At 50.1% G+C, this 24,320-nt stretch overlaps 1 protein-coding gene across 1 annotated transcript; it reads right to left on the reverse strand.

Moving 5' to 3' along the window:
* Positions 1-11,819: 11,819 nt before the first annotated feature.
* On the reverse strand, positions 11,820-20,418 carry LOC101902689 (mucin-12). Its single transcript, XM_024985261.1, has 10 exons — positions 20,283-20,418; positions 19,697-19,824; positions 19,303-19,367; positions 16,355-16,506; positions 15,923-15,994; positions 15,656-15,818; positions 14,765-14,926; positions 14,064-14,143; positions 12,386-12,474; positions 11,820-12,198 (listed from the first exon to the last, which is right to left on the reverse strand). The coding sequence occupies exons 1-10, from the start codon at positions 20,416-20,418 to the stop codon at positions 12,157-12,159; spliced, it is 1,089 nt and encodes a 362-aa protein (XP_024841029.1). The 3' UTR covers positions 11,820-12,156.
* Positions 20,419-24,320: the final 3,902 nt, after the last annotated feature.

Below are 24,320 nucleotides of genomic sequence, written 5' to 3' on the forward strand. Positions count from 1 at the left end.
TTCAGTCGCTCAGTCGTATCCAACTCTTTGCGACCCCGTGAATTGCAGCACGCCAGGCCTCCCTGTCCATCACTGACTCCCGGAGTTCACTCAAACTTATGTCCATCGAGTCGGTGATGCCATCCAGCCATCTCATCCTCTGCCATCCCCTTTTCCTCCTCCCCTCAATCCCTCCCAGCATCAGGGTCTTTTCCAATGAGTCAACTCTTCACATGAGGTGGCCAAAGTACTGGGGTTTCAGCTTCAGCATCAGTCCTTCCAATGAACAACCAGGACTGATCTCCTTTAGGATGGACTGGTTGGATCTCCTTGCAGTCCAAGGGACTCTCAAGAGTCTTCTCCAACACCACAGTTCAAAAGCACCAATTCTCTGGCATTCAGCTTTCTTCACAGTCCAACTATCACATCCATACATGACTACTGGAAAAACCATAGCCTTGACTAGACAGACCTTTGTTGGCAAAGTAACGTGTTTGCTTTTCAATATACTATCTAGGTTGGTCATAACTTTCCTTCCAAGGAGTAAGCGTCTTTTAATTTCATGGCTGCAGTCACCATCTGCAGTGATTTTGGGGCCCCCCAAAGTAAAGCCTGACACTGTTTCCACTGTTTCCCCATCTATTTCCCATGAAGTGATGGGACCAGATGCCATGATCTTAGTTTTCTGAATGTTGAGCTTTAAGCCAACTTTTTCACCCTCCTCTTTCACTTTCATCAAGAGACTTTTTAGTTCCTCTTCACTTTCTGCCATAAGGGTGGTGTCATCTGCATATCTGAGGTTATTGATATTTCTCCTGGCAATCTTGATTCCAGCTTGTGCTTCCAGCCCAGTGTTTCTCATGATGTACTCTGCATATAAGTTAAATAAGCAAGGTGACAATATACAGCTACTCCTTTTCCTATTTGGAACCAGTCTGTTGTTCCATGTCCAGTTCTAACTGTTGCTTCCTGACCTGCATATAGGTTTCTCAAGAGACAGGTCAGGTGGTCTGGTATTCTCATCTCTTGATATGGACTAACAAAAAATCAGAACCTGCAGATAAAAATAAGAACTTAAAAATACTCATAATACTATATATTAAAAGAAAATTCTCTGTGCTTAAAAACATATGTTTTTCATAACAATGGAATGCAGTGAATCTTAACAATAGCATTTTGTTTAATGGCAGGTTCAGGCCGGTATTTTAAGGGATCTCGGCTCTAAGTGAGAGAGATTGGGGCGCTGTCCTTGGTGCTGAAACTGAGCTGGCAGGTGGCACAAGCTTCCTGGAATGAGTGTGAGCACTGCACCTATTGGAGCTTCCATGGTGTTTCTGTTTGAGAGTTTCCCAGCACTGTGGTCTATCTCCTCTTCCCCCTTGGTAAGTACAAGTGGAGAACAGAAAGACAGGTCAAACCATCACCTTCAGAGAGATGACCAACACCAGTTGCGGCCCCTGCAGTCATGGCCTTTGCCGTGAGAGTAATTGTTCCAGGCATATTTGGGTCTCTCTTGCCTTTTCTTCTAAACTGTTTTGAAATGAGATGAGCCTGAAACCCCTTCTACAGACCCAGGTTGTTTCCCTTCTACCCTTGAACAATCTTTGTAAGGCCCCAGAATATAAGCAGTCCTGGACTATAAAATCTGGTTCCTTTGCTAGCCTACTGGGGATTGTTCCAATCCCTTTGCATGAATGTGCCCCCTTCTCAGTACCTCCAGAGGCTCAGTACCTCACTTTATAGCTCTTCCATAGCTACTGGCACTGGGGGTCCTCTTGGGATACACACCCTCCTCCATCCCAGACACCCTGTCCTCCCTGAGATCTGAAGGAGAGAAAGGCAAGTTAGTCTCTTGAAACTATAATTCTCCTTCCTATTCTAGGGGGTCCTTCATTCTCTCACAACTTCTATGAGTTCACCCACTTTTGTCTGGAAGGGCCTTGGTACCTCAACCACATTGCTTATCTCACAGCCTAGAAATTTGACTGCTGCTGCTAAGTCGCTTCAGTCATGTCTGACCCTGTGCAACCACATAGACAGCAGTCCACCAGCCTCCTCCGTCCCTGGGATTCTCCAGGCAAGAACACTGGAGTGGGTTGCCATTTCCTTCTGCAATGCATGAAAGTGAAAAGTGAAAGTGAAGTCACTCAGTCGTGTCCAACTCTTAACGACCCCATGGACTGCAGCCTACCAGGCTCCTCCGCCCATGGATTTTCCAGGCAAGAGTACTAGAGTGGGGTGCCACTGCCTTCTCTGAGAAATTTGGCATCAGGACTTAATACACATAGAAGCGAAGCAAGAAGCTAGGGGTAGGGGATGAGGTCTTGAAAGTGTTCAGGGAGGTGGGGATAATGTCTAATTATGCAGCTGTAAGAAAGGGAGATCACACCCAATTCAGGAGCTGGATTTCAGGGAAGTTAGTAAATACACATGACTAAGTCCCTTCCAATGGAATGTGAGCAAAATGATGAATGCACTTCCAGACCTGATCCATTCAACTTCCCTGGTGGTACTGATTGCTCTTCCAGGTAGGGACACAGGGTGAGGAGACCCAAGAGACTAGCAAAGCCTCGAAGAAGGAACCTAGATCCCTGAATCGCCACGTGGAAGAAAGCTACCTGCTAATCAGGAGCACAGTTATATAAGCAAGAAAATAAAGTCTTCTATTGTGGTTGAGCCATTATACATTTGGGGCATATTTGTTACAGCAGATTTTAAAATATCCTAACTGCTGCAGGGAAGGGTGTTGTTTAATCCCAGGAACAGATATTTGATAGAAAGACTCTTGTCTTGTCCTCAGTCATGTCCAACTCTTTGTGACCCTTTGGACTGTAGCTGGTCAGGCTCCTCTGTCCATGGGATTTTTCAAGCAAGAATACGGAAGTGGGTTGCCATTTCCTCCTCCAGGAGATCTTCCTGACCCAGGGATTGAACTTGTGTCTCCTGTGTCTCCTGCATTGTAGGCATATTCTTTACCTGCTGAGCCATCAGTCATCCTAAAGAAGTTCAGACTTTTAGTATTAATATTTTTGGATCAAATAATCTCCTTACATTTTGGATTTAATATGTTTGTAACACTCAAGAGAATTTGGCCTATTGGAATGTCCACCTTGATTTAAAGTATATAACTGAGTGATTGATTTAGACTTGTAATTTTATATTAAATCTTGCTGAGGTTGTAAACAGGGTTAGAACACTTAAGAGAACTTGAGATTCATCATGCTGTTCTGTGCTGTGTAGGTGCTCTGTTGTGTCTGACTCTTGGCGACCCCATGGACTGTAGCCTGCCAGCCTCCTCTGTCCATGAGGTTTTCCAGGCAAGTATATGGGAGTGGTTGCCATTTCCTTCTCCAGGGGTCATCATATAGGTGCATTTAATTTATTGGGTTTTGTAAAATTAAGTGTGGAGAAAGCTTTAAAAAACACATTTAATTGTATTAGATTTATGGAGCTTCTTGGGTAGTTGGAAAGCTTTTGTTTATTCATCAAAAAAGATGGAAATCTTTAAATAGGAAATGTAATGTATTAATTTTATAAATGCAACTGAAAACATTTCATAGAATTTGACTAGCCAAGAATGTGCTCAGTTGCATCAGTCTTTTCAGTCATGTCCAACTCTTTGCAACCCTATGGACTCCAGCCCGCTAGGCTCCTCTCTATACATGATTCTCCAGGTAAGAATACTGGAGTGGGTGGCCATGCCCTTCTCCAGGGGATCTTCCTGACCCAGGGATCAAACCTGTGTCTCTTTTGTCTCCTGCATTGCAGGCAGGTTCTTTACCCACTAAGCCACTTGGGAAGCCCAAGAATGTAAAATAAACACTAATCAAAGGCTTTCAACAAAGTGATTGTCCTTCTGCTTCTGGCCAAAATAGAGTAACAGGATTCCTGTTACTAGTCAGCTGGCTAATCAGTTAAAATAGGGAGATTATCCTGGATTATCGGGGTAGGCTCAGTATTATCTCACGAGTCCTTAAAAGCAGAAGAAACGGCAGAAAGGAAATCAGAGACATCTGAAGCATGAGGGCACGCCGATGCTGGCTCTGCAGGTGGAGGGGACCTCCTGGCAAACTCGCTCCTGCCTATAACCTAAATCTGTTTGGAAGTGGATTCCTCCACGGAGCCCCCAGCAACGAACATGGCCTGGCTGATTCCTTAATTTCAGCCTGATGAGTGTCTAAGCTGAGAACTCAGCAGAACCACCCCTGTGCCCAGACTTCTGATCCACAAAACTATTGGATAATCAAAGGGTGTTGTTTGAACTAAATGTGTGGTACTTTGTCAGGGTAGTGATAGAAAACCAGCAGAGTCAGGTCTTGTCCTTTGTTGAAGGCAATCTGAATTTCCTTTTACAAACAACCTTGGATGGGTTTTTGAATGTACCGGTGGAGTAAATTCCTAAACATCGGAATCGCCCAGTGAAAGAGCATAAGTAATGTTGTGTTACTTCTTTCTGTAGAACGGTACCAGTTGCACTCCCTCCACCCCTCTGTGGCCGTGCCTGTTTCCCACACCCAATGTGCTAGCTAGCTTTTTGATTCTTGGCAACCGTTATATATTGAAATGTCCCTTCATCCCTCAAAAAAGGATGTATTGAAATTCTAGCCCTCAGTACCTCAGGATGTGACCTTCTTTGGAGACAGGTCTTACAGAAGTAATGAAGTTAAAATGAGATCCTTAGGATAAACCCCATCGTCTTAAAAAAAATATTCACAACCTAAAAGTTGAGAGTTATGTTTTATTCGGTGGGAATTTTTTAGGACTTCAAGTCTGGGAGGCAGCATCTCCAGCAACCCTGAGAGAACTGCTCTGAGGAGATGAGAGGAGGAGCCAGGTTGTACAGAAGTTTTGTGACAAAGGGCAGCTAGTCTGAACATCAAAAGATTATTGATAATTAAAGAAAACCAGATATCCCAAGTTAATGAATTTATCACTTTTCTATGTATGGGAATGGCTTCCCTGATAGCTCAGTTGGTAAAGAATCCCCCTACAATGCAGAAGACCCCAGCTCAATTCCTGGATTGGGAAGATCCCTTAGAGAAGGGAAGGGCTACTCACTCCAGTATTCTGGCCTGCAGAATTCCATGGACTATAGACACAACTGAATGAATTTCACTATATATGGGAAGGGCTTCTCAGGTAGCTCAGTGGCAAAGAATCCATCTGTCAATGGTGGAGACGCAGGAGACACAGGTTGGATCCCTGGGTCAGGAAGCTCCTCTGGAGAAGGAAACGGCAACCCACTCCAGTATTCTCACCTGGAGAATCCCATGGATAATCTCACCTGGAGAATCCCTCTGGGTCTGGCGGGCTACAGTCCATGGGATCACAAAGAGTCAGACATGACTGAGCCACAGAGCACATATGGGAATATGCAAGAGTCTGGGCTCACTAAAGTCATTCCTTTTATATACATCTCAGCTACTGGGGCCGGTATCCTGTGTTTTTCACATCCTATGCCTGCTTTCTCAGGGTTTACTGTAGGGGTGGGGAGGGCTGCAGCCTGATGGCTGCTGGATAGCAGGTATTCCTCTCTTTCCTGAGGACTCAGGAGCTCACAACTGAGAGCTGCTATCTCTGATGACTGTGGCATCCTTGTGTACTGATATGGCAGGAAATACTCCATTTCTCAGTTCAGTTCAGTCACTCAGTTGTGTCGGACTCTTTTCAACCCCATGGACTGTAGCACACCAGGCTTCCCTGTCCATCACCAACTCCCGGAGCATGCTCAAACTCATGTCCATCGAGTTGGTGATGCCATCCAACCATCTTATCCTCTGTGTCACCGTTCTCCTCCTGCCTTCAATCTTTCCCAGCATCAGGGTCTTTTCTAATAAGTCAACTCTTGGCATCAGGTGGCCAAAGTATTGGAGCTTCAGCTTCAGCATCAGTCCTTCCAATGAATATTCAGGACTGATTTCCTTTAGGATTGACAAATGATCTCCTCGCAGTCCAAGGGACTCTCAAGAGTCTTCTCCAATACCACAGTTCAAAAGCATCAATTCTTCAGTGCTCAGCTTTCTTTATGGTCCAATTCTCACTCACATACATGGCTACTGGAAAAAACCATAGCTTTGACTAGATGAACCTTCATTAGCAAAGTAATGTTTTTGCTTTTTATTTTTTTTAATATAAATTTATTTATTTTAATTGGAGGTTAATTACTTTACAATATTGTATTGGTTTTGCCATACATCAACATGAATCCACCACAGGTATATGCTATCTAGGCTGATCATAACTTTTCTTCCAAGGAGCAAGTGTCTTTTAATTTTGTGGCTGCAGTCACCATCTGCAGTAATTTTGGAGCCCAAGAAAATAAAGTCTGTCACTGTTTCCATTGTTTCCCCATCTATTTGCCATGAAGTGATGGGACTGGATGCCAAGATCTTCACTTTTTGAATGTCAAGTTTTAAGCCAGCTTTTTCACTCTCCTCTTTCACTTTCATCAAGAAGTTCTTTAGTTCCTCTTTGATTTCTGCCATAAGAGTGGTGTCATCTGCATATCTGAGGTTATTAATATTTCTCCCAGCGATCTTGATTCCAGCTTGTGCTTCATCCATTTCTCACCCTAACCCAAAATGACCGGTGTCCTTCTCAAAAGGGAAAATTTGGACACGCTCATGCACATGGAGAAGGACAAGAAGATAGAGACAGAGATCAAAGTGATAGGGCTGCAAGCCAAGGAACACCAGAAGTCAAAGTGTTAGTTGCTCAGTTGTGTCTCACTCTTTGCAACCCCAAGGACTGTAGCTTGCCAGGCTCAGGCTTCTCTGTCCATGGGATTCTCCAGGCAAGAATACTGGAGTGAGTTGCCATTTCTTCCTCCAGGATATCTTCCCGATCCTGGAATTGCAGGCAGATTCTTACTGTCTGAGCCACAAGGGAAGCCCTATGATTGCTGACAAATCACCAGAAGCCAGAGGCAGAGACCTGGAACAGATCCTTCTCTGCTGCCTTTGGAGGGAGCACGGCCCTGCTGATACCTTGGCTTTGGACTTCTGGCCTCTGTAACTGTGAGCCAATAAATTTCTGTTGTTTTAAGTCATCTGTTTGTGATACTTCATTGCTACAGCCCTAGGAAACTGGTAGAGCCAGGAAATGGATTAAAGAGAGGACTGCTGTGTAGTTTGACTTAAGATCCCACATGCTGGGAGGGTGGTGGGTGGGCACCTAAGCCAGCTTGCCACAACTACTGAACCTGCACTCCTCAACTAGAGAGCCCACAAACCACAACGTAGATTCCAAGTGATGAAACTAAGAACAATAAGTCAATAAACAAATAAAGACCACATTAAAGGAGTGCAGGCCCTCACACACCCTAAACTTTATCAGCAACCCCACCCTTGAATCATTGCTATTAAGTATTAGTTGCTAAATCTTGTCTGACTCTTTGCGACCTCATGGACTGTAGCCCACCAGGCTCAGGCTCAGGGGACCCAGATTCAATCCTTGGATTGGGAAGATCCCCTGGAGAAGGGAATGGCAACCCACTCCAGTATTCTTGCCTGGAGAATCCCATGGACAGAGGAGCCTGGCAGGCTACAGTCCATGGGGTCACAAAGAGTTGGACATGACTGAGCAACTAGCACTTTCATTTCTATAAAGCTTCTCAACAAATCCCTCCCAGGTTGGGACATGGTTTCCAAGGGCAGAAGCGTGCCTTTTCCCATTTGCCTGGCAAAGCAATAAAACTGTTGTTTTTTAATTTACCCAAAAGTCTGTCTCTGAGTTTCAATTTGGCCCCAGGGCAAAGAGGTTGAGTTTTTGGCATCACCCCCACCCACCCACCTCCTTGCTTCCTGTTTGGGCCTCCATCCCGAACAGTCCTCTACATCACGGCTAGTGATTGTTTCAAAACACATTCGTCAAGTGACTTCTGTGCTGCAAACTCCTCGGGGCCTCTGTTACGGGTTGCATGGTATCCCCCCTCCCCAAATTCAGACAGTGAAGTCCTAACCCCTAGTACCACAGATGCTGACATTGGGAAATAGGGTCATTGCAGATATAATTAGCTCAGATGAGGTCACACTGGAGTAGGGTGGGACCCTAATCCAAAATGACTGGTGCCCTTGTAAAAAGGGGAAGTTTGAACGCAGACACAGAAGGTCACGTGAAGGTAAAGGGAGACAACAGGATGATGTGGCCACAAGCCAACATCGACACCCAGCGGCCAGAAGCCAGGGGAGAGACCTGGAACAAACCCTTCCCCGCCCGCCTCAGAGAGAGCACAGCCCTGCTGACAGCTTGGTTTTGGACTTCTGGCCTCTGTGACTGAGACAATAAATCCCTGTTGTTCTAGGCCACCCAGGTTGTGATAATTTGTTAAGGCAGTCACGGGAAGTGAACACACTTTCTGATCACCTGTTGCTGCCAGGGTGGGTTTGAGAGGAGATAAGTTAATGGAGACCCCCAGGAGAGCTCCTCAGAGGAGGAGGGCCTTATTCCGGGTTGGGTAGGGGTGTGGGAGTGATAGAGGCTTGAGTCTAACTTCCCCAGACTCTCTCAGCAGGAGGACGAGAGTAGGACAGCAGTGGAAACAGGGACCATGGGCGAGTGAAAGGACCCGGGTAGGATGGGGGTGGGCAGGGAGAGGAAAGGGAGTGGGTGGGAAGGACAGAGGGGCCTGCTGTAGGCAAAGGGCTTAGCTACCAGTCCTGGGTCCCATTCGTGCCGGGTGTGGGCAAGGAGAAGGCACTTGGCAAGCCTGGACATACCTGCCCTGGGCTGAAAGGACATTGTGTTTCTTTCACGTCCAATATAACCAGGGGTGTGCTGCAGGGGAGGGCAGCAGGAACGGGTGTGTCTGCCAGGACAGGGCAAGGCCGGGCAGAGGCCTCTAGAGTGTTTCTTAAGGCCCTTGCCTCAGCCACCTAGCCTGAGGAAGTATATATGGCTCTGGATCCCCAGAGAAAAAATGTGGGAGAATCAGATGCCACTCAAAGCTGGCCAGGGGTCTCCAGACTAGTGGATGGCAGGCCCAGAGAGAGGACCACAGAATCCAGGAGCAGAGAGTCGGAAAGGCTCCACTTCCCAGACGGGGAGACTGAAGCCAGAGATGCAATGAGTCCCAGAGTCCAGAACGTGGTTAGAGCCTAAGGGGTGATGGGGGAAGGTGGGAAGAAAAGAAGAAGAAAGGGAGAGGGAAGGGAAGAGAGGGCCAGAAAGAAGGCATGGAGGAGCAGGAAGAAAGGAAAAAGGCAGGGGGCAGAGGGATGAGAGGGACCCAGAAAGGCCTTCCCTAAGGTGTATCATGGGGCCCCAGATGCCACCATTGTCTGGAAGGCATTGAAAATGCCAGGACTGGGAGGGAGGGTGCCATTCTTCCTACTGATAAGATATCAGCTTCTGGTGATGTTATCCTGGGAAAATCTGTGCCAAGGGACAGCAGAATTCAAATCAGTGATGAATCTGCCCTTTAGAGCAAGCCAAGCCACTGTCCCACCCTGCCCAGCCTCCCTCCCCCTCTTCCCACCTCCACCCTCTTCATTGGCCCCCTCAGCTCTCAGGTTGGCTCCCAAAGAAGGCCTTGCCTCTTGCGGGCAGGTTTGGACTGAGGAGGCCATGGCCTCTCTGATTACGCTCAGGGATACTTTCCCCCTACCTCCCACTCCATTTCCACCTTGAAGGAGAGCTGTCCACAGTCTGGGGCAAGGGGATAGGAGCCCCCCACCGCCAACCCCTGCTTCTGGGGCCGTGAGCTCAGGGCAGGACAAAGTCAAGGACGTGGCTGCTTGAATGATATTGACAGGGTCCAGCGTGAGCCCCCACGTCTGCCCCAAGCTCCCTTCCCTCCCACCCAGGCAATCCCAGGATGACAACCCAAGGAGGGTGGGAGTCCTGAAGCCTACAGTTTGATTTTGGCCTTTGTCCCCTTCCCTCTTTCTCTGGGAGCAGATGAGGGGCAGAGGGGATCTTGGAGGGTCCAACTAGGACCCACTATCATCTTCTGCTGAGTTGAGCCCAGTTCCATGGCCATGGAGCCCAGAAAGGCTGAATTGGAAGGAGTCCTAGAGGCCCCAACCTTTGTTCTTCAGGGGGAGAAACTGAGGCCAGAGACAACCTGAGTTGCCCCATGGTACACAGCTTCTTCCAGGCAGGATTAGAGTCAGGGTTAGGTTAGATAAGGTTAGGGTTTGTTCCCAAACCCTATCTTGTGTCCATTTGGCTACAGCAGTAGCTTTTCACCTGGTTCAGGGTTGTCTGACAGCTCTGTGACATCCTTGGGGCACAAGGTAGGGATAGGGTGAAGCAGACATGGTCAGGGCAAGGGTTGGAGAGCAGAGGCGTGAGGCATTTGAAGAGCCGACTCTTTGAAAAAGACCCTGATGCTGGGTAAGATTGAAGGCAAAAGAAGGGGCAGTAGAGGATGAGATGTTTAGATACCATCACTGGCCTGAGGGCATGAGTTTGAGCAAACTTTGGGAGATGGTGAAGGACAGGGAAGCCTGGCGCGCTGCAGCCCATGGGGTTGCCAAGAGTCGGACGCAACTGAGAGACTGAACAACAGAACGGAAGAGAGAACCTGGGCATCTGGGGCAGGGGTGGAGGGGAGAGGGGAGAGGAGGGGCACACTCATGGCGTAAGGACAGATCCCAGCACTGGCTGAGCATCTGTCATGTGCCTGGGGTGTTGTCTGGGGGCTTCTGTCTGCTTCTCCAGCCCTGACAAGTCAGCTTTCTTATTCTCCCTTTTTGGAATGGAAACTGAGGCTGCAAGAGGCCAACTCAGACTAACTCTAAAGCCCTGGCTTTTCCTCCAGACCTCGCTGGGGAGAAGAGAGGAGTAGGCAAAGGGTAGGAGGTTGAGAGTACCCCCACCTGGGCCCCCAGGATGCAGCCTTCCCTGGGCATGGGCAGGTCCAGGACCCCGCAGGGCTGAGGCTGTGAGAGCAATGCGGGGGTGGGGATCAGTCACCATGGAGAGGGGCAGGAGCCGAAGGAAAAGAGGCAGCAGACAGAGCGTCATCACCAGTCTCGATTTCAGAGCCTGGAGGGCAGTGCACCTGCCCTTCACCCTTCAGGGAATTAGTGAAACAAACATTGGTCAAGGAACCCCAGAAATAAATGGGCCCCAAGCCCTTTGATCCTGGAGACACTGGAGAGCTGGGGCCCACCAAAGGCAGTCTGGGAGGCTTCACTGATGACTGGGAGTGCGAGAAGCCCTGTTTCAGGCCAAAGGGCAGAGGGAAGGGGAGGTCCTCCCTGGTGACACAGCACATAGGCACACAGGCCATCTGATCTGTCGGGCACAGGGCCTGAAGTGGCCTGGAAGAACTAGGGGGCCCTGGAGGGAAGCGGAAAGGTGGAGGAGAGGGTGGGCCTGAGCTTGCAAGGAGAGGGTGCTTTTGACTCCAACCCTGGGAGTGGAGACCTCCTCCCCTCTTCTCAAGCTGGTTTTACTACTGCTCAGGGTACCCCAACAGGTCATGGGTGCAGGCCAGTGCCCAGCCCCAGGAGGGCTGAGAGTTTTCAGGTCTGAGGGGTTCGAAGGTAAGCACAGCCCCTGGGGTCATCTGAAGTGACCTTGGCCCCTCTCAAGGTCAGCAGGGCAACATGCTCACTCTTCTGCCTTCTGGGGACTCCCGCTCCTCCTTCCCTTGGCCCGAGGTCCACTCCCGGATGTGACCCCAAGCTCAGCTGCCGCAGAACCCTCTGGCAGAGGTGGGCCTGATCCAGCCCGGGCTTGGAGCAGACGAGGGGCCCCGGGCTCCACACGTGGGCACAGGAAGGGGCCCAGATGTGGTGTCCAACCCTGCAGTGCTCTTCCAAGAAGGACCTTCCCAGACTCGCAGGCCTCCCTGCAGGGGAGGGGAAGAGACTGCTCTGGCCATGCTCAGCTCTATAAGACTTGTCCTTTATTGGCAGGAAATTCCTGCATAGGTGTCACAAGTGGAGTAAACAATTGGAGTAAACACAAGTGGAGTAAACACAAGTAGAGTAAACCTAAGTAGAGTAAACAAGATGCCTCTGGGCTCCTGGCTGGAGGGCAAGGGAGCAGAGGGCGTTGGTTCCCAGCAGTGAGGACAGGGCAAGCCCGCTCGCTCTGAGAGGGTCATCCTCGGGCCTGACAACTTCGGACTTCAGGTTCCTCTTGGCAGCCTGGGGCCGTGGAGGGCTCTGTTGGCCGCAGCCTCATCACCCAGATCTGAGTGAGGGGTGGCAGTCCCTGTCCCCATCACTGAGCAGTTGTCACCACTGTGGGCCTCTGAATGTGGAGCTGGGGAGGGTGGGAGAGAGGAGGTGAGACCAATGGGGGCCCCAGTGATGGCCGTGTCCAGGGGTAGTGAGCTGCCTCTGGGCCGGAGGGAGGCCCACCCTCCCCAGGCAGCCCCAGGCAGTGGACAGAGGAGAGAAGCCCCTAGCTGTGGGGGAAGGGTGCGAGGAGTTGGGGGTTCCTGAGTCACCTCTGTAGTGGGGTCCACGCTCCTCAAGGAGGGCTGGAAGTTTCTGTAGATGTTTTCAAGGCCAAACGTGTCCCCCTTCAGATCCTGACCTGTAAAGAGAGGTACTGGGGTGAGAGTGAGCCTGGGGGAAGCAGAAGAGACACACAGGATGGATTGTTTGCAGTAAAAAGGATGGGCTTGGGGAGTTGGCCCCACAGCTGCGCTAAACTCCTTTCCCACTGCCCATCCATCCTCCCCCCAGCCCAGCTTATCAGGGATGCGGAAGAGGGGCTGGGGAGGTGGCCCGGGATGACTCAGGGACAGGAGGGGATGGGAGCTGCCTTCCGACATGCGCCACGGGCAAAAGTCGAGGCCTGGTGAGTGGGTCCCCAAGGAGTCACTTGGTTTAGGGTGGGTAGGAGGGCGAGACTGCCTGGGGTCAACGGGCACACTTCCTCATAGCAACGGTAGCGACAACAGACAGAAGCAACTGTGCCTGGAATCTTCTTGTGTGAGTTGGCATGAGTCCAGCACCCCCTGTCTCCATCATGCAAAGAAACTCGCTCCTCAACCTTCAGAACCGGGTTTCAGGTCCACCTGGCATCTTCCTGATCATTCCTTTGCTCCCTCCCTCAAGATCCTCCCCCACCGTCTGCCCTCCTCGCCTGCTCTCCCCAACAATGTGGGCTGAGCTAAGCTGACTCCCCAGCACTGCCCGTAGGCCACAGGCCTCTCTGCAGACTTCAGACTGGCCTGATCTGGGGTATCTTCCCTCCGCACTTAACTGCCCACTGCCCCCCGTCTCCGTCATCCCCTCCCAGAGCCTGCAAACGACAGGCCCTGCCCAGCTAGCTCACTGGCATCTGAACTATGGTGACTGCTGTCCACACCTCCTGGTCCCCACCGTCCCCCCACTCAGCCTCATCATCCCTGGCCTGCATTAGTGTGCTGTTCGCTCCCTGAACTCCCCACTTTCGTTTGTCCCCCTCAAATCCTCCTGAATGAGCCACCCAAAATGCACGTCTGGTCCCCCTCCCTTCAAGCTCCTCCAATGGGTCCCCCCACCATGGGCCACTGACCAGTCCTGACCTAGCTCTGTCACTCTCCCGCCCCACTAACCCGCCCTTGGTTCCCTACAGGCCACTTCTTCTCCACCTCCACGCCCTTTCTTCAGCAGAGACCCTTGCCTGGAAAACCCCTCTCCCTTCCCATCCTGGGACACGGCCTCACTTGGCCATGGCCCGTCATCCCACTGTGTGTGAGACACGCTGGGGCTGGGCTCTGGGGAAGGATCAGGCTCTCAGTCGTTATGAGCAGCTCTGGCAGCCAGAGTGGGCTGAACCCACGGGAAGCTCCGTGGAAGGACCGCGTGTGAACTGGATCTTGGAAACAGTGGGATGGGGATGTGCAGAGATTCAGACGACCAGAAGCAGCACAGTCTGCAAAGCGGTGGGCCACAGACTGGAGTGCAGGGAACTTGATGGGGAGAAGCCAAGTAAAGGCTGGAGGGTCAGCAGGGCTGCCCATTGGGACTCGGGGTCAGGAGGCTGCAGACTGTCTGGCTATTACGGCAGACGCAGGACTGGCTGGCAGGACGTGTGTGCGTGTCACCCACAGCCACTGGGAGTCTGACTGGTACTTCTCCACGCCGCCCCCACCCCCACCAGCCTGCCCCGCCTTGGCCCCTGATAAGATCTACCTTCCCAGATGCTTGTGTTCTCAAAACTGCCAGGGTAGCCTGCATCTTGCCACTCTTGAGACACGTCGTACTCTTGCCTCCTGACAGAAATGACATGAGCAGCTGATGACGGAGAGGTGGGGGAAGGGCTCAGAGACCTCTGACCTCGGCCTCCAGAAGAATCTGCTCTGGCCAAGCCCTGAGTCAGGGAGGGAGGGGCCTGCCCCCAGTGGCAGGGGTAGAAACCGAATAGACATCCTGGAGATGTCCCCATCGCCTGCCCCCCACCCCCACCCCTCAGTGACCTTATCTGTGAGCTGGGGGCATCGGACTAGAGTCAGGGCAGTTTCCTTTGCCTGCTGGCCGGGCTCTGTACAGAACGTTACTCAGTCTCTTACAGCTGGGAAGAGAGCGATCATTCCCAGCGTCCTAGTGTGACAGTGTTGCTCTGTGGCAGCCAAGGTGATAAGCACCAGGTAATTTCATTACACAATCCAGTTTCAGTACATAAGTCTCTGTTTCCATTTCTCTGCCAAGCGGATATGTCTTATCAGATCGCAGGCTGCCCTCTGCTAGACACAGAGCTGGGAGGGACCAGCAGGAACTAGGAGGGACTCGAGGGTGTGGGGCAGGGCCTCACCCACCCCTGTTGGGCCTCAGCAGGGCCTCAGGATATTCTGACTATGGTCACCTCTCCCCCAGGCCCAGCCTTAGAAGCTTACCTGTGCCATTTTCTCTGGGATCGGCTGAGTAAGACGATCAGAACCACCACCAAGACCACCAGGAGTGCCACCACGGCCCCCACAATCCCATATACCATGCTCTTGCTGGTGCTGGATTCACAGGTCTCCCCCGAGTACCAATGTGTGTCTGAGTTCAGGCATCTGGGGACACACACAAGCTCAGGCCAGTCCACCAGCTTCCCTCACCCACCCAATTTCTGCACCCCCTGCCCCCTGCCCCTGAAAAAAAAGATCAATGTCAAAGCACAGGAAACCATCTCACCCACTAAGGGCAGCTGCTGGGCACCCTCCCTGACTCCCCAAGTCTAACGGGTGGTGAGTGGGTGCAGGGACCGCAGATCCACAGAGCAGAATCTGAGAGGGCCGGGCACCTCATCCCACGCACGTAATGTTCACCCACGTAATTGCTAAGCATGTAATCGCTAAGCACAGTAATCGTTAAGCAGCTGGCACTTGGATGGCCTGTCACCATGTTTTATATTTTGTACTTTAGTTTAAGACGTAGCACGCCAGCAAGGAGGTGATAATGGCATGGTGGCATGGTGGCTGGGATGTTGTTAGGGACATGAATGATAGATGAAGAGAGAGGTCCATAGATACAGATTTGCAATTGATAACTGGAACTTTTTCAGAAAGGGGACTGCTTGGTTCTATGAGGCCTGTGTATGTAATCTGTACCTCCCGCTCCCATGGTATATGGGAGTGGGAGGTGGGAGACCTGGGAAGAGGAAAGAGGGATGTAGAGGCTGGGCTGGAGGTGCCTTGTGAGCTCTGTCCACCCTCACCCTGCACTCTTGGATGACCTTCGGGGAGAGTGGGACCCTACTACCAGAGAGGGCAGATGCTGGCCTAGAGGGAACAAGCACTTACAGACAACGGGGGCCGCTTTGCTGCAGCTGGCACCTGCCGTGGTGACAGTCCATTTCCGACTTCGTCCCTGGGGTGCACTTGGTCACACAGGCCAGCTTACCATCCAGCTCATCCACGTAGTAGAACTGGGCGAATTCCTTCGCAGCTTTCTTAGTGCATTGCTCTGGGGGCAGGTGGGGGGCCAGCAGGAAGTGTCAGCCAGATGAACCCGTCCCTAGGCCCCCCTATCCTGCAGGTTTACCGTCCACTCTCCATGGAGCTGCTCACCTTGCGGGTCAAAGTCGACCTTCACGGGGTCCACAGAGGTGGCCGTCTCATCGTAGCACAGGAGTGAGAGGCCTGCCCAGAGTGGTGAGAAAGAGAAAAACAGATGTGCCTCCCCCCGCCCGCTGGAAGCAGTCAGCCTCCCCTTTCCTCCTTGCTGTGACCAAGACTAGTAGATGCAGCTGAGGCTGTGGGCTGGCTCTGAGGGGGTCACTGGGGCTGCTGACCACCTCAGCCCAGGACTGAGAGGGGCTGCTGGGAGCAGCGCAGAATATGGGGAAGGTACCCAGGCTTGACATCTGGATTCCTCGAGGGAGGTCTCTGGAGTTCCAGAAGAGATGAGAGATGCAGGACGTGGGCGTGGGCCTGAGACCTCCCTAAGGGGCCCCACCCATCCTTTCACCACCAACATCAAGGGGTTTTCGGGGGGCTTACTTTTGCAGTCTTTAGAATTCCCGTGTAGCTGTCCGGTCTCATTCATAATCTTGGCCCTTACAATCTTAGTGAGGTTTTCAAACAGCTCCAGGTACCCCGAAGTATAGTTGGCCTCCATGATGACTTCGTGTTCCACCATGATGCTGCCCCGACTGGAACCGAGAGTCATCAGTCAACCCTTGTTGCCCGCCCTCCCAGCAAGTGGGGCCCAAGAAGCAAGAAGGGTGATGAGAAACAAATAGTCATGTGACCCAGGGGTGGGACAGAATATAGACTCTTCCCTCCAGCAGTTAACAACCTAGAGGGAGGCTACAATATAAGCCTGGGATTACAATATATGCCAATGGGTGAAATTCATTTCTGAAAATGGAGGCTGTTGGGCAAAGATGTGGAGGAATGGAACCCTTGTGCATCAGTGGGAAAGCAAACTGGTATAGCTACTGTGGAAAACAGTATGATGGTTCCTCAAAAAATGACATATAGAATGATCATGTGATCCAGCAATTCCACCTCTGGGTATCCACCTCAAAGAATTGAGAGCAGGGGCAGGAGGAAATATTTGTACACCCATGTCCATGGCCATCTTATTCATAACTAAACAGTGGAACCAATCAATCTAAGCGCCCATCAGCAGATGACTGAATTAACAAAATGCAATGGTATATTACATACAATGGAATATTATTCAGTCTCTAAAAGAAAGGAAATTCTGAGACATGCTGCAACATGCATGAACCTTGAGGACATTATGCTAAGTGAAATAGGCCAGTCCAAAAAGGATGAATACTGGGTGAGTATTTATGAGTAGTAATATGATATCCCTGAAGTAATCAAATTCAGAATAGAGGCAGAAGGCAGCATGGCGATTGTCAAAGGTGGGATGAGGTGGAATTGGGAGTTACTGTTTAATGGATACAGAGTTTCAGTTTGGGAAGATGAAAAAGTTCTGGAGGACTTCCCTGGTGGTCCAATGGTTAAGAGTCCACCTGCCTGTGCCAGGGACACAGGTTCAATCCCTGGCCTGGGAAGATTCCACATGCTGTGGGGCAATTAAGCCTGAGACTACTTAAGTTCGCTTGTGCTAGAGTTCATGCTCAGCAACAGGAGAAGTCATGTGATGAGAAGCACATGTGTCACGATGAGACAGCAGACCCTGCTTGCCTCAACTAGAGAGAGTCCCCCACAGCAATGAAGACCCAGTGCAGCCAAAAAAAAAATTAAAAAGTTCTAGAGATGGACAGTGGTGGTTGTACAACAATGTGAATTTACTTAATGCTGCTAAACCATATACTTAACATGGTGAATTCAGTGGCTAATGACAGATTTTATGTTATGGGTATTTCACCACAATGAACATATTTTAAATGTAAACATTTAAGACAGAAGCTAATGGATTGCATTTTGAAAACCAAATAAGTAAACTTTTAGATATGAAGAAACATGAGGGCACTTTAGAAATGTTGGATTCCAACCCAGAAGCTTCTTGTTAGATGGTCGGCAATGCTCTGAGCAGAGAGCTCCCGAGACAAGGTCCATCACTGCCCACAGTCCTTGTGGCAAAGAAGTCGGAAGCAGGACCCAGGAGGACCTAACCCAATAAAATCCTGGGTCAGAATGGAGACAGAGACCATGGCTCTGAGGCTGGGTGTGGGTGGAGAATGCTGGGTTATGGAACACCACGGGTTCTTGATATGTTGGTAACTGACATGCCCCAGGCTCCCTCCTCACCCTTCTGTCTGCTTCTTCCCATCCTCCTCTAGGAGCTCTGCTTCTCCTGCCCATCCGTTAAATATGGATGCTTCCCATGCTTCTGTCCAAGGACAGCTTCACTTCCATGCTGTGACAATTGCCCCAGCCATCTGGTCTACTCCCCGAGCTTCCAGTGATGCCTGTCTGGGGACATCAATGCTGATGTCTCTGCTATAGACCCTTACTATCATACATTTGACCACCAGCTGCTCCATCACTTGACATGGCTGGGCCCCAGACACTTGAGGCTTAACAAGGCCCACGTCAAACTCATCATCTTCTTCTATTGTCCTGCTCCTTCTTATGCTCCTCATCTCAGCCAAGGGCAACCCACACTCCCAGAAGCCCAGAAATCTGGTGTCATTCCTCCTTTTCTTCAAACACCCATCAAAATCCAGTGATCTGCTGGTCCTGCCTCTTAAAGACCTTTAACACTGGACTACTTTCCTTCTTCATTAACACCTCTCAGGCCTAGGCTACTATTGTCTCCCTCCTCTGTCCATCCATTCTCAACCCTGCAAACAGATCTCATGGTCTGCAGTGCAAAGCATTTACTCTGCCACATGGGCAGATGATGCTTCACATGTAAATGAGCATGTGTCACTTTTCCAACCTCCTCTCCCACCACAGCCCCTTTGTCTTTAAGAAGCCAAATGTGCTTTGTGTTCTTAGAATCTGAGCTCCTTTCTCTTACCTGTAGGCACATCATGGATTTCCTCTTGTAACACTCTCCCACTCCCTTGCCTCTAGTCGGCCCATTCCTCATCCTTCAAGCCTCAGCTTAGCTGTATCTTCCTCCAGGAAGATTTCCCTCAGTCTCACTGACCCTGCATTCAAGACCTCTCCCTCTGTACCTCGTGTGTCTCTTGTAAGTCTAACCTCAGTAACTGAGTTATCATAACTACCACAACTCTAGCTACCATAACTCTAGCTAGCTACCTGTGCTCTGCCCTTCTAAGCACCATGAAGAGCAGAACCCAATGTTCCCAGCACCTAGCACAGGGTAGACTTCCAATATTAACTTGATAAATGGATGAATGCTGAATGAATGAATGCATGGTCTCAGAGCCCTCAGGTGTTGCTTTTTTTGACCCAGCCAGGTACTGATACTCTAACCATTTATGATAGGAGGAGGCAGGAGAGCAGACAAGAGAGAAGAGCTTCCCACAGTCTATAAACCTTCCCACCCCCATACTCACAGCAGTCTTTTGACATTCACGCCTCTGTATTGGGGAAAGTTGTTGCCCCTGTAAACTTCATCCATCTGAAAGAAACAAGACAGCTGAGTTCTTAGAAGCCTGAAATGTGCAGCAGTCCCTGTTCTCTGTGCTGGGGGAAGTCCCTCAGAACCTCCTTTCCCCAAGGAGTCCCTGTATTCAGTTCAGTCAACTCAGTCGCGTCCGACTTTTTGCGACCCCATGAACTGCAGCACACCAGGCCTCCCTGTCCATCACCAACTCCTAGAGTCCACCCAAACCCATGTCCATTGAGTCGGTGATGCCATCTGCCCATAGGAAAGAAGGAAGGGGGTGCATAGGGATGTCCCCTCTTCCAGGATTCACATCAGGGAATCTAGGCTTCCTCTCCTCTTACCCGACTCTTGAATACTTGAACGAAGTTCTTGTATGCAGCAGAGGAGTTGTCCTTTAGGTCATCTGTGAAATTCCTGTTAGTCACTTTCACTTTCAGGTCTACAGTGGCGTTGATTTTCTGGGGAGTCTCTATGGAAACAGGGCATATTATGCATGAGACAGCAACCTCACAGTAATGCCTTCCAGGAATAGCTAATTCTTCATTTGTTGGCTTTATGGGAGAGGAGAAAGTGTGTAGGGAGGCAGACAGAAACTCAAAAGGCAGGTAGGAGTAGCTGAAACATTTGCCCCTTATCTCTGAATACCAGGAGGAGCTACTAGTCAGAATCTTGATTCAGTGAGACCTGACTGGAGGGCACCAGATGATCATTCAGATGAGAGAGGCAAGTTAACTAGTGAAAAGGGCTCAGAAGTGGGATGCAGGAAATCCATGCTCTACCTGCATTTTGGCCTGGGTGAAAGTCACATTTTCTTCTCTACCTGCACAATTAGGCAATGGTAGCAAATGAATCTTCCAGTGTTGCCCTCCTATTTTGAATGGTTAAGGGATGTGGAAATGATCTACAAGTCTCAAAAAAGGTCTTTACCTATGGAGAAGTATTCCTTGAGGGATTTACACTGGTAACCAAGGTAGCCTTGGGCACAGATACATTCTTTTCCGTTCCAAATGCCCCCATTGTAGCACTGCCCTGCAAAGAGGTAGAACATTCCAGAGGTTACCATGGAAGCCCAAGACACAAAACATCAACTCTCGTTCCAAGTCCCATCATTCAGACATTGCACTGAAAGATGGAAATGGGACTAGATAATCATGCTGTAACTGAGAGCCCTCTGCCACCATTTCAATCCCCAGGAGATAGTGGGGAAAGGAGAAGGAACAACAGAATGGAAGGAAGCAAGAGATGAAAGAGGACACTCAAAGAAATCAAGAGTCCTACAACTCAAAAGACAGGCACACCATCCACTTGGATGATGTATACTGGCAACAAGATGGTACTGGAAGTGTGGAACAAGATCACAAGGAGGACAAAACTGATTAGCTGATAAGGGCGATGAGCAGGAAGAGCCCTTAGAGTGACATACAAGTAGACTTACATGGTGTCATAGTTGAAGAGTGGGTTGTCCTCACAGTTGTCTGTGTCCTAGTGAATGGGGGATGCAGGGTTGAAGTGGTACTGAATCCAGGGACTGGAGTACCAGTGGAGCCAGGTGAAGTGGAGGACACAGGAGAAGAAAAGCCAGAAGTCGACTCTTTGGCAGTTGTGGTGGTATGTTGTGAGACCACATTGTGGGTGGAGATCTCACTGGGGCTTGACGGGGAAGGACTTGCACTGTTTGTACTGTGCAAAGAATGGGTAGAGAATGATGGCATGGACCCGTCTGAGGAGCTGGTGTAGAGAGTGGATCCCAGAGAAGATGTGGTCATGTGTCCATCACCAACGGAAGTGGTTAAGGATTCTCCAGGCCTTGATGTCGAAGCAGAAATTTCATTCCCTACGGTAACAGTGCTGTTCAAGGTGCCTGTAGGTTTTGATGAATCAGGGGTGGAAGTAGCAAGAGTGAGTTCCTCTGTGAGGCCTGTGATTGTCTGTGTGGAGACAGAGGGGGTGGTAGACAGCAGGGTGGGAATAGAAGAGGAAGCTAGGCTACTACTGTGGCTGGGATAGGAAGTTGACATAGAAGATTTGGAAATGGTTGAAAGGACAGAGGACATTTCAGTAATTGTTGTTGTACTGAGTCCAGTCCTGGAGGTAGTGGTAGAAAGTCCCTCAGAGTTTGAAGGTATATAAAATGTTGAGGTGTAAGAGGAGACTGTATCTGTTGATGGTGCTGAGACTATTGTGGACACAGTGGCTTCAGGAGTAGGATACGTGGTCCTTTCTTCATCACCAGTGGAGGAGGTAATGGATTCAGCTGGACTTGAAGTGGACACAGGACTTCCATCCTCTTGAGAAATTGTCGATGTAGGTAAGTCCGTGACTTGAGAAAAATCAGATATGGTGTTGTGATCTGTGGATTTCTGAGTGACAAAAGTGGTAGACTGTACTGAACCAGACGAGCTGGAAAATGTCTCTCCAGTGCTAGATGGGGCTGTAGAGCTCTCAGCAACTCCTGTGTGGGAACTCTCAGAAGAAACACTAGATGCAGACCACCCAGAAGTAGTGGCAAAACTCCCAGGACGTGTGGTGAGGGAACCCTCAGAAGACATGGTGAATTCAGACAGACCAGAAGTGGTTGGGGAGGATAAGGGAATTGTGGTATGGGAACCATCAGAAGACACTGTGGATTCAGACAGACCAGTAGTGGGAGAGCTCCCAGGTACTGTGGTGTGGGAACCTGCAGAAGACACTGAGGATTCAGACTGACCAGATGTGGTGTAGGAACCCTCAGAAGACATTGTGGATTCTGACAGACCTGATGTGGTGGTGGAGCTTCCAGGGACTGTGGTGGGAGAAGTCTCAGAAGAGACTGTGGATCCAGACTGACCAGATATGGTGTGGGAACTATCAGAAAAGATGGTGGATGCTGACAGAATTGATGTGGTACTGGAGCTACCAAGAGTTGTGGTGGGGGAACTCTCAGAAGAAACCATGGATTCAGACAGACCAGATGTGGTGATAAAGCTCCCAGCGACTGTGGTGGTTGATCCCTTAGAAGAGACTGTGGATTCAGACTGACCAGATGTGGTGTGGGAGCTCTCAGAAGAGAATGTGGGTTCAGACTGATCAAATGTGGTGGTGGAGCTGAGTAGGACTGTGGTTTGGGAAGCCTCAGAAGACACTGTGGATTCCGAGAGACCTGATGTGGTGATGGAGCTTCCAGGGACTGTGGTGGGAGAAGTCTCAGAAGAGACTGTGGGTTGAGACTGACCAGATGTGGTGTGGAAACTCTCAGAAGACACTGTGGATTCTGACAGGACTGATGTGGTGGTGGAGCTCCCAGGGATTGTGGTGGTAGAACTCTCAGAAGAAACTGTGGAATCAGACTGACCAGATGTGGTGTAGGAACTCTCGGAAGAGTCTGTGGATACAGACTGATCAAGTGTGGTTGTGGAGCTGAGGACTGTGGTTTGGGAAGCCTCAGAAGACACTGTGGATTCTGAGAGACCTGATGTGGTGATGGAACTTACAGGAACTGAGGTGGGAGAAGTCTCAGAAGAGACTGTGGATTCAGACTGACCAGATGTGGTGTAGGAACTCTCGGAAGAGTCTGTGGATACAGACTGATCAAGTGTGGTTGTGGAGCTGAGGACTGTGGTTTGGGAAGCCTCAGAAGACACTGTGGATTCTGAGAGACCTGATGTGGTGATGGAACTTACAGGAACCGAGGTGGGAGAAGTCTCAGAAGAGACTGTGGATTCAGACTGACCAGATGTGGTTTGGGAACTCTCAGAAGACACTGTGGATTCTGAAAGGACTGATGTAGTGGTGAAGCTCCCAGGGATTGTGGTGGTAGAACTATCAGAAGAAACTGTGGATTCAGATTGATCAGATGTGGTGATAAAGCTCCCAATGACTGTGGTGGGAGATCCCTCAGAAGAGACTGTGGAATCAGACTGACCAGATGTGGTGTAGGAACTCTCAGAAGAGACTGTGGATTCAGACTGATAAAATGTGGTTGTGGAGCTGAGTAGGACTGTGGTTTGGGAACCCTCAGAAGACACTGTGGATGCCGAGAGACCTGATGTGGTGATGAAGTTTCCAGGGACTGTGGTGGGAGAAGTCTCAGAAGAGACTGTGGGTTCAGATTGACCAGATGTGGTGATAAAACTCCCAGGGACTGTGGTGGGAGAAACCTCAGAAGAGGCTGTGGATTCAGACTGACCAGATGTGGTGTGGAAACTCTCAGAAGACACTGTGGATTCTGACAGGACTAATGTGGTGGTGGAGCTCCCAGGGATTGTGGTGGTAGAACTCTCAGAAGAAACTGTGGAATCAGACTGACCAGATGTGGTGTAGGAACTCTCAGAAGAGACTGTGGATTCAGACTGATCAAATGTGGTTGTAGAGCTCAGTAGGACTGTGGTTTGGGAAGCCTCAGAAGACACTGTGGATTCCAAGAGACCTGATGTGGTGATGGAGCTTCCAGGGACTGTGGTGGGAGAAGTCTCAGAAGAGACTGTGGGTTCAGATTGACCAGATGTGGTGATAAAACTCCCAGGGACTGTGGTGGGAGAAACCTCAGAAGAGGCTGTGGATTCAGACTGACCAGATGTGGTGTGGGAACTCTCAGAAGAGACTGTGGATTCAGACTGATCAAATGTGGTGGTGGAGCTGAGTAGGACTGTGGTTTGGGAAGCCTCAGAAGACACTGTGGATTCCGAGAGACCTGATGTGGTGATGGAGCTTCCAGGGACTGTGGTGGGAGAAGTCTCAGAAGAGACTGTGGGTTCAGATTGACCAGATGTAGTGATAAAACTCCCAGGGACTGTGGTGGGAGAAACCTCAGAAGAGGCTGTGGATTCAGACTGACCAGATGTGGTGTGGGAACTCTCAGAAGAGACTGTGGGTTCAGACTGACCAGATGTGGTTTGGGAGCTCTCAGAAGACACTGTGGATTCTGAAAGGACTGATGTAGTGGTGAAGCTCCCAGGGATTGTGGTGGTAGAACTATCAGAAGAAACT

Source organism: Bos taurus, chromosome 25, assembly GCF_002263795.3.
Source record: "Bos taurus isolate L1 Dominette 01449 registration number 42190680 breed Hereford chromosome 25, ARS-UCD2.0, whole genome shotgun sequence".
Lineage (NCBI taxonomy): Eukaryota > Metazoa > Chordata > Mammalia > Artiodactyla > Bovidae > Bos > Bos taurus.